The sequence below is a fragment of the Dermacentor variabilis genome, chromosome 11 (assembly GCF_050947875.1).
Source record: "Dermacentor variabilis isolate Ectoservices chromosome 11, ASM5094787v1, whole genome shotgun sequence".
Taxonomy (NCBI): domain Eukaryota; kingdom Metazoa; phylum Arthropoda; class Arachnida; order Ixodida; family Ixodidae; genus Dermacentor; species Dermacentor variabilis.
Genome location: NC_134578.1, coordinates 59,742,708 through 59,758,597, shown reverse-complemented (window position 1 = coordinate 59,758,597; position 15,890 = coordinate 59,742,708). Strand labels below are relative to the sequence as shown.

Here is a 15,890-nt window from a genome sequence, read left to right as displayed (position 1 = left end):
GGAGGGAAGAGGCCTTGTGCTATCTAGGTGGTGTTGGTTGGGCTGCTGGGTGTTGCATCAGTGACTATCTCGGTAGATATATTTGTGGACATACATACACGCAAAGGTTACATTGGACTGGATTGAATAACTTTAATGAAAGGTCCTGTGAGCTACGGGACGCAAGGCCCCATAGAGCGGGCTACTCCCACGTTGGGACCGGGAATTGTAACTCCCTGGCCGCATCGTGGCCTCGCTGGACGGCCCAGAGCTGCTCCGCGAGGTCCGTGCTGCGTAATGCTTCTTGTAGCCTGGCGGAGTCTTGATTCTTGTTTCCGTGGGTCCGACCACACGGCCAGAGCAAGTGATGTACGTCTAGTGTGCTATGGCAATTTTCGCAATATGATGTTTTGTATAGGTCTGTCATATAGTGATGTAGTCTGTTCTGCGTGGGGTACGTGTTTGTTTGAAGCATGATGAACGTGAGGGCTTGAGGCCTGGCGAGCTTATTGTGAGGTGTGCTGTATATTCTGCGGTCTAGATAATAGTGCTAGGTTATCTCGTCATATGTGGAGGGAGGGTCCCGATTCTCGCTGGGATGGTCACGACCAGAATAGGTGGCGCCGTGCAGGGTTAGGTCTCGCGCGCTCCTGTGAGCCATCTCATTGAGATTGCGAGGGGCGTCCTCGAAATCTCTGAGGTGTGCCGGGAACCAGCAGGTGGTGTGATGCTGCAGCGGTGCGGATCTATTGATTATTTGTAGAGCTTGGCTTGCAATTGCTCCTTTCTGAAAGGCTTTGACGGCCGAGCGTGAATCGCTGTAGACGTGGGTGGTGGTCGGGTCTGTGAGCGCGAGTGCGATGGCGACCTGTTCATCTATCTCGGACTTGTGGGTCTTGACTGTGAGAGCGTTTCTCACTTGACCTTGCTCATTGATCGTGGTGGCAACGAAGGCCTTCCTGGTCGGGTACTGTGCCGCGTCTACGAAACAGGCTAAGATATTCTTATCACGTATTTCGCGCAGGATGAACGATCCGCGTGCCAGCCTTCTGGGTTGATGGTGCGCGGGGTTCATGTTCAGCGGGAGTGGGCGAACCGTGTAGGAGTTGCGTGTGTCCGTCGGAACGCTTTGATATAGATTCTCCATTACTGTGGTGTCATGACCTAGTTTGGCTAGGATACCTCTACCTGGTTTTGTTCCAGAGAGTCTTGTCCATTGGGCCCGTTCTTGAGCTTCGGCGATTTCTTCAAGTGTATTTTGCACCCCCAATTGCAGCAGGAGCTCTGTCTCGGTGTTCTTAGGGATTCCCAGCGCTAGTTTGATTAGTTTCCTCAGTTGTACATTGAGTTTGTCCTTCTCCGCTACCTTCCATCTTTGCATGGCCGCCTCGTAGGTGAAGTGGCATAGCGCAAAGGCGTGTGTTAGCTTGAGGAGATTTTCTTCCTTAAGGCCATGTTGTCTGTTTGCTACGCGTCGTATGAGATTCAAGGCATTATTCGACCATGTCACGATCTTCTCCACTGTCGCGGCGTTAGAGCCGTTGCTCTCAATGAGCATCCCAAGGACTCTGATTTTGCTGACGTGTGGAATGGTTCCTCCGTCTTTTGTTCTGAGAGTAATGGAGAGTGTGTCTCTGATTTCGTTCTTTGGCTTGGGACCGCTTCTCGATGGTTTGTAGACGAGGAGCTCCGATTTCGCAGGCGAACATCGCATGCCGGTGGGAGCGAGGTATTCCTCGATCGCATCGATCGCTTGCTGCAGAGCGCTTTCAATTTATCCCAGGCTACCTCCGGGGACCCAAAGCGTTACGTCATCTGCGTATACCGTGTATTTGACGTTCTCGATTTGATCCAGTTTCTTGCCTAGGCCGGCAAGCGCAAGGTTAAAAAGCGTCGGAGAGATGACAGAACCTTGCGGTGTGCCCTTGCCGCCGAGTTTGTATTTCTGGGACTTGATTTGCCCTAGACGGAGGCTGGCCGTTCTGTCGCTCAGGAACGATGTTGTATAAGCGGAGAGTCTCGTGCCGAGGTCGAGGTTGGAGATCGTGTCGAGTATGTAGTCATGTGATAAGTTATCGAATGCCTTTTCGAGGTCTAACTCTAGGATTACTCTCGCGTCTCTCGTGTCTGCGTCAATGATCTCATGCTTGAGGAGCTTCATGGCATCTTGACTGGATAGCCCGGGTCGAAAGCCGATCATTGCTGCGGGGTAGATATCTTTTTCTTCGAGATGCCTCGAAAGCCTGTTTAGGACTGTGTGCTCGGCTACCTTGCCGACGCAAGACGTCAGCGAGATAGGTCTGAGGTTATTGATGTTGGGCGCCTTGCCAAGCTTTCGGATGAGCACGATGAGGGCCGTTTTCCAGTCTTCGGGTAGTGCTCCGTTCCTCCAGATTTTGTTGATTTCCTCTGTGAGGGTTTCGATTGAGGTTTCGTCGAGGTTTCTAAGTGCCTTTTTAGTTACGCCGTCCGGCCCCGGCGCTGACGTGCTGTTTAGGTTCTGAAGCGCCGTGCGTATCTCTTCGGTTGAGAAGTCCCGATCTAGCTCTGGGTTGGCTTTGCCGCGATATGCCTCGGCGGTCGTGCCTCCAGCATTTTTGGCCAGCGGGAGGTCATGTATGCCGAAGAAAAGTACCAGCGAACTGGCTTAAATAGTCCTTGCCTGCTGACCAAGTATATGTGCAATTAACCGCTTTGCTTCACATACCTTCTAGTGGGTGCGTTGTATCTGCATTATTCTTGTCTAGTGATTAATTAATGGGCTTAATCCAGTGCTTCTCAACTAATGACGATGCGTACAATTTTGTTTACTTTCAAAATATCCAACGCGTAACATTATAGAATGTTTGTTTATTCACCACGAAGGTCACAACTATTTTGTCGTTTAATTTTTATGTTTACGGATTGCATCGTTCACAAGCTATGTCGAAATTCAAGCGCCAAGTCAGGTGGATGCACAGTCTGAGACGGATACATACGCAGCGACGTCACAATAACGAAAACGATGTATGCTGGTTGTTGAGGGTACGGTGTAATGCTAAGGGTATGCACAGTAAAGTGCGACACGTATCAAGCAACATTTCGGAATTATGCACCTCCTGTGTCAAAGCGTAACATAACCCCCGGCCATCTTCAATCATTGGCTAAAACAGGGGCAAACCACCAGCGGCGCATACCAATGGCTCAATCAAAGAAAATAAAGTAAATCGAAAAATCCGTCAAGTATAATTCAGCATTTCCTTGACAGATCGGTGCGCTTTAAAAATATATGTGGGGCGACATTACATGACGAGGTTTTACGGAGTAGTCTGCGATCGACCCATATTTTGAGGCTGCACTATCTCAGAGATCGAACCTCAACTTTTGGTGGGATAGCTCGATAGGTGGAAAAAAAAACTGGTATGACAATTCCAAGAATGCTACTCCCACTGAAAACGGCCCGAAAACGCCAGAGTACCGATAAAATATAGTCCAAGCTTCTAAGTAGTGCTTGCAAGCATCGTTTGATCACTGGGTAAAAAACAGCGATGACGTTGTAATTAGGTTCCATAATCGAAGTCACCTGGCCTCGAATATAGCAGAAGAGTGACCATCCGTGAAACGCGGCCCACTTACCAAAGAAAGGGCGACATGTTCTTATAAACTGTTCTAACTAGGTGCAGCAAAGCTGAGCTTCGAGAGGATGCACGCACCATGTTTAAGCCTGGTAAACATCCTTTTAGCAGGATGGTTAGCTGCGCGAGATGGTATCCTAGTCTTGAGATGAACAGCGCTGGGTTTGACTTCCTTCTGCTGTTGTATTTATTCTCATTTTCGCACTGCTCGCCTCAGGAATCCTTTTAGTACAGCGAACTTGCCTGGGACTGTGAATTAGCCTGCATTCCTGAAACGTGCTTTGCGCAGCTCTCAGATGAAGCAAAGAAGTGCAAAGCCGCAAGAGTGCGTCAGCACTATGCAGCAAACAACGTCAGGCATCAGCGTCCAGCGACCACATCTTAAGCCTCCCGTTCTCATGGTTAAAAAACAAAGAAGCAGGCGTCCAACCTGCACATTTTTCTGAGGCTGTTGGCTTCTTTCTGACAGCAGAAACTCCAAAGCATGCCGTTTTGCTTGTGTTCTTTATATATAGGCTGTTCACACGCATATTCATGAGGTGCCCCATTACCGCACCGCGGTCATACCATCTCCCTTATGACGCTTCAACCATAGAAGCATTTTTGTGGAAAATCCGGTGCTTGAATAGTTGCCAGCATTTTCTATTTATTGCACATAAATCTATCAGACACCGTAATTCACTAAGAAATTTATTTTCAAGGTTGCCACAAAATTCAGACTGTATGCCCCTCTTATAGCGCATTGTAGGGTGACACGTTCTAACATCGTGATCCCAGCGACTGTGAACAGGGCTGATTATCCGGTTACGAGTCGCGCGGTTTGCCATTTATGACGCTGGCATGTTCCCATTAGTAAGAGTCGTGAAAGGTTCTTTTCTGCAATTGCTATGCCAACTGTCAATACCTTTTAAATGAAGAAAAACTATCATCACGATTGGCAGCATCAACAACTCAGTATACTTTCAGATAAAACAACTAAGTATCCACTCAGATAAAACAGCCTGCAAGTAAATGTGACATTTCTAGATGCTAGTTCTTGCAGTTAAGCAACGAATCATTCGATTTTAGCCCACCCCCCTCCCTTGATCGTCAATGGATTTCTTATCGTGCGCGTTCTGACACAGGGGGAAAATAAAAATGTTCCTTGAGGTCACTTCGGATAAACCAGCTTTCCCCTCCTCGAAATGTTTATTATAGCTTTAAATTCGTCGATAACTGCTTCACATTCAAAGTAAATTTTCACTGTACACGCAACAAGGAGTGTTGCGCGCCTGTGCCAACAGTGACAGATTCGGAGATACCAGGAGTTCACAAAACTCAACTTTTTTTTTCAAAATTGCAGGTTTTGCTCACGTACACCCGTAAGGATAAATTCATATATCCAAAGATTACTGACGACAAGCTCATGTGCTAAACAGGCACTGATATTTAGTCCGGCAAGGTCTGCGTGCAACATGTATACTCCCTGTAATGTACAATGGTACTTCATTTCATAATTTGCACAGGGTTCTTATAATTTCATAAATGGCCCTGATAAGCGGCCTGGTGGAAAACCACTTGGGATTAGTTGCATTTCAGATGGATAAACTCTACAAAATTGGCTTGTTGTCGGCGACTTATGAAGTAAGAACACGATGTATGAATTCCGAGAACATGAAATCAAATGTTTTAATGTCAATTTGAAAAAAGCAGATTTACGATATCTTAAACATCCGACTTATATTCCTGGTGTTTAAGGTTTTCTAGGATTGTCAATTTTTCGAACAGTTGAGCTAATGCTTCGAATCTTCCGGTATGTTGAGACAGATTGCGTGCACAAATCATATTTTTTAAGCCTTCGATTCTCAATAGCAGTGATATTGAATCTATTCCATATTGCAGGTAAAACACGAAGGGGTAATTGTTGGCTATGTCATTTTATTATCCTTTTTATATGTAACCATTACAGCTGCGTTATTCTTTCCGGTAGGAAGTACGACATATGAATTCCAATATAAAGGTATTCATAATATATAGTGCTATAATCTCGGCTACAAGCTTTAGCGGACCAAGCTAAAAACAACCGTAAATGTTGAAGCGCGCAGATTTCAATTTCTAAGCTATACTGAGAGCTCTTCCATTCTAAAATAAACAAACAATTTAAGAGCTGCGTGATCGATAATGCTGGATGCCATGTCTTCCAAAAAACTAACCGTCCCTGCGTAGGAAAAGCAACGCACCGACATATGAATCCGGTTATCATGCCGGTTATCAAACACAAGATCACCTAAATGACAACGTTTCTTTCAAATAACGCCTAGTTCCGGAAACTACAAAACAGTTCAGTCATTGACTACCCGGCACCATCGCCGATTGGTCATCATGGTGCGTGCAATCTACGTTAAGCATACATTATTGTAGTCAAGTATGTACGAGTAAAAACTTACGTTAGCAGTTGCCGGAAGCGCCATGACAAAAATCACGAGAGCAACCTTTGTGAGATAAAGTTGCGTATACCATGGTACGTAGTCGCTACGTAAGGAAGCCATGCTTTCCACGTTTCCCTCTTGTGGAGATCACGAAATCTGGATGCGTCCCAAGAGGACGACACATCGGCAGAGCATGCAGTTTTCAATCCTTCCTATCGGTCGTCACTACAGCCTATAAACCAGTAAGGCCAACCTAAAATGCAGACGTACAAAGCAGACTGCCAATGCCTGATAAATGTATCAAGCTAGAAAGTTTCGCACAATGAACTTGCCGCCATGAATCTTCCTCGATCGCGCGCCTTTATTTCTAAAGCTTTCCATTCAGTTACGCGGACGTACGTCTTAAGCAAAAAAAGAAAGAAAAACTTTACCTGCCCTTCTGGATCCTGCGTGTCAGGCAGCTGCAGTCGCACTTCACGCTTAAGTGGAACTGCTCGTTAACGATATTCTCAGTTTGTCGTGCTGCTGAACGAACGTGCTATTAGCCGGCGGACGTTCCTGGCGTGACACATTGTGCACGTCTTGAGCATCGGGTCCCGGGCGGTGGCGGAGAATGCCGTTTGGCGTTTGAAACGTGTGGCGCCTTTGTGTGCGCGCCTCTCAATCGATCCTATTGTGCGCGTTGACAATGGAACTCCGGCGATGTGTCCCATCATATGTGCGAAGTTTTGTGCAAAAGGCATCATTTTGAAATGTACTAGCTGTGCGTGAGTTTTGTTGCTAATCCCAAAGCAATAAAAAAAAACACTTCCAAGGCTAACTGCTAAAAATTGATCTCACAAATAACTGCAGCACCTTTCTTTTCTAAGCGCGCCCGTAAGTCACAGGGACGACTTCAGCGTAGTGGCACGCCAGTCGTAGCAAGATATACGACGTACTCCGGAAGCTTCTTTCAAGGCACGCACGTCTGCAAAATTCTAAGAATACGTGCGTATATTATGAAAACGCCGGGACAACAACCCAAACAGTCCGAAGATTTCATTGAAAGTGATTTAGATGCTCTAGCAACATCAAATTGGAAGGGCTCTGATTCCATTTGTTTCTTTGACCTTTTTTTCCAGACCACTGCGGAGCTCCTTTATCGGCGCATTTGTTCTCGGTTTATCGAATGGTTCAGCTTGAATGCGATAAAAAAGTGCCAACATACGGGACTTGAGGGTGGAGCTACTAGTTGATGCACACAATATTGAAACATGTTAATTCTGTCGATTACGAGAGAGCCACGCAAACGGTGTGAAGTGTGATAAAAGTTCTGTGCAGTAAGTGTTAGTGTTGTAAACAGGGCAAAGTGTCTCGGTGTATGCCATGGCGACCGCTTGTAGCCTTGTGCACCTTCGCTTACAGGGACTCTATCAGGATTCCGACTGAGAATTTACGAGCTTTGATCAAAAATTACTGGGACATTGCACCGTACCGGCAAACTGAGCCTGAGATTGAACGGGTGGAATCGCTATACCATGTCCGCTATTGCGAGAGCCAATGTTGTGCGTATTATTCGTATTTATCAAATGTGGTATGCCCTTACAATGCCGCAGTGCTACAAGGTGAGCCCTAAGATGATGCAAGTATTCAAAATATCAAATACCAATCCAATAATCTTCGCTATTCGATTCGTTACCGATACAAAAACTAAGTATTCGACTTTGACGAATATTCGCTTCTTCGATCATTAGAGATGACACCTTCGGGAGCCTTGAGGGAGAAAGGCCGCTCTATGCAAGGCAGGATTGTTTCGAATAATTCTGCGGCATGATAATCATCGATGGTTGCGTAGATGCGTCGTTTCCTGAGCAAACGCACGCAGCCCCTAACTTCCGTTCAATACATCCCAGTCATTCCATAAGAACATTTTGCTTTTAGTACATTCATACGCAAGTATACTGTCGTTGTCTTGGTGCATCAGATAAGAGAATCAGTTGTTTCTTATTCACAAAGTACTCAATTGGCCGGAAGTACATGCAGGTGTAGACGATATTACGTGCACTTATCAAAAAGTGTAGAAAAGGCGTCCTTATTTTTTTATTTTTTTTACCAGGTGGAGTCCACGCAACCTATCACTTTGTTTAGGAATCAGAAAAATGTTCGATCCGGTATTCGGCGGTCGTTTCCTGCGTGTATTCGCATTCGGTTCGATTAAAAAAATTTGCTGTTCGAACTTAGCCCGTATAAATTCCCATGCCAGAAAATTCGCCGCATTAGACAGCGTTTTAGTGGCTGACTACCACTGTTTCGTATACGTTTGAGGCCGGCGTGTTTCTCAGGTCAGAATCCTCCATCAACGCCATTGCTGCTTACGCCTATGGTTGAACGACCAATGGAAAGCTCTCTGTGACATAGACGCCGAGACGTGTCCAGCAAGTAAAGAAACAGGCTTCTCCCCGAATAGTCACAGTCGTCTTAAGGGGAAGCTCTAGTTTCAGTCCAACTCCGAATTTCCATATTCTAATACGTGTAAGACGAAGAAATAATTCTATGAGGCAATTCGAGTGAAATGTGTTGCATTTCATTCATTCATTTAAATAACTTTATTGAGTCTCCTGCGATTTGGTGAGGTGGGCTAGAACCCCGCCTAGGTTTCGGCCAAGGGTTGTTGGCCCTTGGAGGTTTCCTCGGTTCGCTTCATGGCCCAGGGTTGACGCTACAGGTTCGAGCTGAGCAACGCAGACTCCCAGCGTTCGCGGAGGCTATCGCTGTTTGAGGCTACATCACCGTTGTTGTGTATTATAGCCGTACATTCCCATAGGATATGCTCCAGGGTGGCTCTAGAGTCACAATGTTGCATTTCAGAGGGAACATTAAATTCTAGCAAATCTATAGGAAAGATAATGTTGATTTAAAACGTCAAATCTTTAACAAGATGTTGTCGAAATTCGGAATTATTTTTTTGAACACACATGTACAGTTAACAGGAAAGGGAAAGCGAGGAGCAGGCTGGCAACTGCCACCGGAAGGGGCTCAACGCCTGCTTACTCTTCTGAAGGGAGGTGACAGCAACACAGAAATGGAAGATAGGAAGCAGGGAAGAAAGAGGAAAGGATGAACAACAGGACAAGCCTAAAGACAAAAGTAGAACACAGTACAGATCACACACAGTAGGGCCGGTCACTAAAGCTCACGCTACTACAGAATGTTGAATGTTGACGCTACAGGCGAGAACCTAAGTTAACTCTAGAAAGGTAAGTAGGGCGCGATGGGCCTGATCACGTTTAGACGCACGACCACTGGGGTATAAACATACTTCGATTGTCGCACACCGCAGGCCAAGAAGATGATAGTTTCTCACTAGACACATGCGCTGCGCACTGAAAGCGGGACACTCAAATACAAGGTGCTGGAGTGTCTCGCAGCAGCTAGAAGACCTACACAATGGACTTGCCACACGTCCTTGTCTGTATAAACGTTCGTGCACGTTCACGCAACCAACCCCCAGCTTGAGTAGTTGTGTTCTAGCGCGACGAGGGGAGGCTCGACCGCGAACACGGGGCGGGAACGTTCCATTTGCGACGCGCTGTTCTGGATGCTACTTGAGTAGGTGACGGTGAATCAGCAGACGAGCGTCATCAAGCTTGCACAACATTTCTGGGCAGTCACAGTTGTGTTGAGCGCAAGTTGAAGCGAGCCGATCAGCCTCTTTATTTCCAGCGATTCCTACGTGTAAAGGTTTCCATTGAGCAACGAGAGATACCCCACGTGATCTAATTTTGCTCGCAGAGTCAGTAATGCTGCGCACAAGTCGACAATCAATCTCCCTGCGTTGTAACCTGCTAAGGGCAGCACGGGAGTCCGTAAAGATGGCAACCTACGATGTAGTTAACTCCTCTTGCACGTATTTCAGTCAACATTAATCACTGATAGCTCCGCAGTTGTTGGCGAAGTTGGTTGAGGTATTTGAAAATACGCCGTACTTGAGTTGAAGGGCAGAAAAAAGCTGCAGAGGCGCCTTGACCGTCATTGTGTACAGATGCATCTGTGAATACTTGAAGATAATCAGGAAACTTTTCGAACATGTGAGACTGAGCCAATTGAAATATTGCTGAAACAGGCATATCAGACTTTTTGTGCATGTCAGGGATTGTGAGGTAAATGGGGAGGGAATACGTGTTTCGTGATATCTTTTGGAGGCGGAAACGTATTTGAAGCAGCATGTTCAGCAATGGTAACGATATTCATAAATAATGCCACCATTTTTCACATTCTAGATAACGGGCGGTGCATGAGACGATCAAGGAGCGATTGACCATTCGATGCGCGGTGCAGACGCTCAATATGATACAGAGCTCTCTGGTCTGCTTGCAGCCTCAGGGGTAACTTATGTGCTTCAGTGAGTAATGCAATATTCATATTTAAAACAGCGCCAAAAAACACGGACAAGAGAGGAAACAGGACCAGCGCTGAGTTCAACTAAGTCAGGTGGTATGTGGTATGTGGTAAAACTAGGTGGTACGTTTAATCCAACTTTTACCAATGATAATGCAATAGATTGCGCCTCACGAGGTGCCCAAGCATTAGCCGAAGGGCAATGCGATGACCTCGCTCCAGTTGGGCCATCAAACTACGTGGTATTCAAAACTTGTAATGCGTGCATCATGCCTGAGATTACACATGATTGGTACACCTAAAGAGCCGTTGCTTGGTCGCAGCCACCACATCTAGCAGGCAAGGCGGCCACATACTTGAGGAGGGAGTGCGATTTGCGTCGTACAGATTTAACGGCAGGACGCCAAGAGATGCGATTATTCACAATTAACCCCAAATAACGGTGTTGTCACACCCAGTTTATAGGCGTTTCTTCAAGATACATTCGGCTCATTGTTCGGCGAGCTCGTTGATTAGGGTGATATGCCATTGCAGCCGACTTAGCAGGTGATATGAGCAGGCCAACTTCACCCGAGTACTCCGAAGTAGCGTTTAGAGCTCTTTGCAAGCTTGCACGAAACTGCGGACCGAGGTGCGATGGGCCGCTATCCACAAAGCAATGTCATCCGCGTAGACAGCTATGCCCACAGGGAATTCAGTGCCCCGAGGCAAACCACTTGGAAGCGCGGCGAGGACGGTGTTAAACAAAAGCGACGATAATACGCTGCCCTGTGGAACACCGCACTTCACATTTCGGTATTCAGTAGTTACTCCTCCGACACGCACTTTCATCCGACACGCACGAGGTGCAGTGCGCATACACGCACCGGCAATGGGCGCAGGCGCCCCTGGCTACGCCTGCTCGCGTGGAGACAGGTATATGCCTGGTGGCAGGGCTCCCACTACTTGAAGGAAATCTGGGCAAACGATGATTAAAGGGACTTAGTATTAAATCTGTCTTTAGAACGAGAATTTCAATGGCAATAATAGCGTGTTAATTATACTATGCAATATACAATGCTGATAAAACGTTTCTTTTTTTCTAAAGCATTTAGTGCAAATTTCAGCAGCCGTTCCACGGCCCTTTTAAGACTCAGACCGGCCTTAAGGCCTCCCAAAAGTGCAATGGTTACAGCTCGCGACCACGCCTGTCCGCAATTTTCTACACAGAAGCTTACTTGTAAAAATTTGTTTTCCATTTTATTCAATGTATTTTCTTCGTAACTGCAATCAATATGAATAAAGCAGTGATTCAAATTCCGGAATAAGCAATTAAGACCAAGTGCTGTTTCATATGAATCTCTTGCTTTATTGTTGCTTTTTTTAATGCCGGCGCCTTCATTCCGCATCTGCCCCTAGGGTTACTTATAAAGTATCCTGTAGTTTTCATTCTTTTATTCTGGTTTTTATTGCAACTGGTATTGATAATTTATCAACACAATCAAGTAATTCTTCTTCATGGCCGAGACTATAATTATTAAGGTAAACTAAGTCAGAACCGTTTCCAACGTCAAAGGTGAAGAAAATGAGAACAATAGTTTTATACATGAGAACAGGACAACAATTTTTAAAGCAAGAAATCCCACAAATCTTTTTATTTTGCAGAGGCGTGACAGAGCTACATAACTAGGAACCATTTAACCATGTTTAACTCAACTTTTTCCCTCCACTTGCCGGAAAAGACCAGCGCGATGATTTCCTCGACTTTTTGTTTTTTTCTCTTGTGATGAAATGCAGCTGGCATCTCAGAAAGAAATGAAAAACTTCTGCAGTGGTTGCCACAAAATGAGATGGACAGCCCACGCTAGCCGAGGGAATTCTATTGTCATGCAATATGCTTTCAATAATATTATTGTATGAGATTAGTGCACGCAATTTTGCCTACTGTGAACTCCTCCACATCGCCTTCTACTATTTTTAAAAGGCCAAGCAAGTGGTCTGAGGACACTTGTAGATAGCCTTTTGATCTTATTGATGTCAAATCATTTGGCTTCCGAGTTGAACTTTTTTAAGGTTTGGACACACAACGAGCAAGCCATCGTTGCAAACTTTTTGACCACGTAGCCAGCAAGATTATCTAGAATACGCTCCTTGGGTGACATAGGCTGCATTGTGCCACTGTTGCCTTCCATGCAGTCAACAGGCTCTAAATGAATATCATCGAAGAGCACAGCCAGAGTGTCGACCTGAAAAATACAAAACTTGCAATACTGTTACTCATATGCAATGAAAAATTGCATATAAGCTTGTCACGAAACAAAAATGTGCAAGTTACTTGAGTTGTAGAAGGTGCTCTCTTGCAGTCAGTATCTTGCAACTTGAGGAGGAACTTTGGTGCTTCACCTTCGACTGATGCTCTTCACGGAGGCAGTACCAAGTTGTTGACACGTAGCATACGGTAGATAAACAAGAGCGGCTGGACAGTTGCTTGACCTCCATCTCCGGCCACATGTCTATGCCAAAAAATCGCTAAAAAAAGAGGACATAAACATGTATTCATTCATCACATGACACTTTATAAGCATTATATATGTAATAACTACAAGAATGTGGCAGCAAGCACAACACGCGATGTAAATAGGACATACGTTTTCTGACAGCCAGACCTTTCTGGCTTACCTCTGAGGGGTCTTGTCCGATATTTCCAACGAGAACGTAACGGAAGTCAGCAGTGAGGAGACGTTCTATAAGGGACACGGTGCTATGCAATGTTGTTCTGAGAGCAGCACAAGTTGGCTTGCTGAGGAAGAAAATTTGTCGATGTTTTGGCAAAGATTTGGCATAAGCAGACCAAGCATCGAGCCATGCAATGTTGTCTTTCAGAGTATGATAACAAATTGTTTTTTTTATAATGCACAAAAGTTTTTCTAAATGTAGCCTATTACCAAAACACACTGACTATATTACTCACTGCAATATGTTCAGTTTCTTTGAATAGAACCTACTCGGTGCGTTTAGTGTTCAGGCAGTCAAATAATTTGTTCATGCGCCTTGTGAAATCAGCAGTGTCGGTGCATCCATGAAGCTTCCTGCAGTTCTCTTTTTTACTGTAGAATTCCATGGCTGAAGCTACACTTTCACTCAATAACTGAAAACTAAGAAATATACTATAAGGCTCATTAACCACAAATGAAAGCATCCAGTAACCGGCACGTAAATATACCTGCACTGCAAGCTTCACGCTCATTTTCTGAAATGCATTTGGAAATATATGAGCTTTTGTGAGTTTCGGGAGAGCACGTAGCCCAGACTGTTGCTCCTCATATACCAGCAAGGCCGCGTAGTAAAAATGACAGACTTTTTTGTCACCAGGCAGCTGTTAAAAAAAAGAACGTAAATGCATCATCAAACCATGACCCCTTTTTCCATGCCAATAAGAACTTACCAAAAATTTTCCAACTTTCACCACATTGTTCCGTATGCACTTAAATGTCTGTGGCGGATCAATCACAGCATAAATGATTCTCCCCGGATCACATGGATGATGAAAAGAGGCCTGCAGTCCATTGATTTCTCCACTGACACCTAAAGAAAATTGCCACGTTATCTATGATGTACAATTCACAAATTTAATACCACTAATGCGTGTGCTACAGTAAAACATTTACCTGGTGAGCTCAAAGCTGACCTATTGGATGCGGAATTGTCGCAAGTGACTGCATCTATAACCACTCCAGCGTTACAACGGTGAACAATACACCCTAATAAGAGTTTTGCAAGGACTGTGCCTGGAGCAGCACCAGACGCACAGAACACTCCTACGGTCTGTGACCAACCGCCCAGGAATGGCCGAAACAGAAACACCAAAACGTGATCGCCATCCTTGAAGTGATCAGATTCCCTGGTGTATTCACCAAAATCAACTTTATCCAGAAGCCTCACGTCACTTTCTAGTTGGTGGACACTCTTCCTCACGCTCAATTTATCAAACATCAGAACTCCTGAAAGAGAAGAAAATATACAGAGTGAAGTGTCAGGAAATACAAATTAGTCACCGCTTTAAACCTTAATTAATAAAAGCACACCTCGACGTTCCCTTTCAGGCAGACCTTGGAGCTTTTACCTCAAGATATGAAACACATTCTTGTCAAATCCAAACTCTGCTTTTAGAGTCTTCAAAAAAGTGTACAACGTGCGAGAATGTGGCAGGGGAAGAAACCCATGTTCATAAAGAAATGTGTACACTGATGCCCATTTTATCTTCAGCAGCATACAGTCATGAAGACATTCCTTCTTGTACCTGTTGGCAAAGATTTCTTTTTCGTAGCGAAGCAGGAAAAATGTGCAAATCTCAATAAATAAAACGTTGAGCGGTGTGCCTATCTATATAAAGCTTACCGCACTGCACTTGGCGGCTTCACGTTCACTCTCATTAAACGCTCATCATGAATTAACTTTTCACGCTTTGACAGGTTGTGCAAATTTTGTTCACTTTTTCGGTGTTTCGCCTCTTGAGCTGTCACCCTGGCGAGCTTCAGTTGACAGCGCTGAAGTCGTTGCTCCAAGGAACGGATATGTGCCTTCAATTTTTTAAGCCGCATACAGCTGCCTCCGTTTGACAGGCAGCGTCTACACGTACGCTTCTGTTCACCCAATGCCTATGAAAAAGAAAAAACAAAAAATTTCACTCATAGATATCCCGTGCGCCGAACATGCAATCAGCAAGCAGGCAACAAGGCACACGCATGTCTACTTTCATTACCTGCGCCAATCTCCGTTGCATCTGCGCCCGTCAAACTCGAGCGCATCGTCGCTGCAGCGCCGGAGCTCTCCAGGTCAGCTGACGGTTCCCGGCGACGCTTGGTAGCCTTAGGCCGTCGAGGCGAGGGAGTTCCGCACTTTTTTCGGATTTGACAAATACGCAGGGAGGCCTTCAGAAATCCTCGGCACGGCATCCGGCGAAAGTTTTTGCACATCGCGCTGCGACGTCACAACCACGCCATCAACTACCCATTGATCCGCACGCACAACGTCACTCACATCGAAGTGCTTTTCACAGACACGCACATGCGGAGAGTCGAAACTGAAGCCAGAAGTTTCTCGGCGTGGTATGGCGCTCTTCCATTTTTCACGCCGGTCGCTGTCACTGCGCAAGCCGAGCATCGACACTTTGTCTGCATGTACCCTGTACCAGGAGCGGTATCCAGGTAGGCAACGGGTACGCGGCATCCTGACCTGATTTTCAGGCACACCCAGGGCACATTTTCATGAGACACATCACACGGAGAAGCCGAAAACTGTCCGCTCACATGCCACGCTACTTCGCACTAACAGCAGCTGCCGCCTTCGTTCTCGCCTCCGAGACGCCCCTCCGCTACACGCAGCGCCGCACTGCGGCCACCACTGGCAGCGCACAAAGCCCTCCCATAGCGTGATGGCGAAGCTTCATGGACCGTAAAAGTACTGAGGGACTCTGGTATTACCGCGGACGATTTCCATACAGCAGGGATTACACCGGTTCTCCATACTTCAT

At 45.8% G+C, this 15,890-nt stretch overlaps 1 protein-coding gene and 1 long non-coding RNA gene across 5 annotated transcripts in view; both read right to left on the bottom strand.

Moving 5' to 3' along the window:
* LOC142564089 (chymotrypsin-1-like) overlaps positions 1-6,619 on the bottom strand; it is a 69,015-nt gene extending 62,396 nt beyond the window's left edge. For 2 of the 3 annotated variants that reach the window (XM_075674928.1, XM_075674929.1), the window contains exon 1: positions 6,020-6,340. In XM_075674928.1, the coding sequence (XP_075531043.1) occupies positions 6,020-6,121 (102 nt within the window). In that variant the 5' untranslated portion in view covers positions 6,122-6,340. Of the gene's footprint in view, positions 1-6,019; positions 6,341-6,432 lie in introns of those variants that run through there. The other variant, XM_075674930.1, reaches the window with a different exon arrangement.
* A 7,189-nt stretch (positions 6,620-13,808) lies between these two features.
* On the bottom strand, positions 13,809-15,667 carry LOC142564088 (uncharacterized). 2 transcript variants are annotated; one of them, XR_012824480.1, is made up of 3 exons: positions 15,120-15,667; positions 14,046-15,015; positions 13,809-13,942 (listed from the first exon to the last, which is right to left on the bottom strand). It is a non-coding gene; the product is annotated as an uncharacterized LOC142564088 (long non-coding RNA). The 2 variants fall into 2 exon arrangements; XR_012824481.1 differs by having other exon boundaries at positions 14,272-15,015.
* Positions 15,668-15,890: the final 223 nt, after the last annotated feature.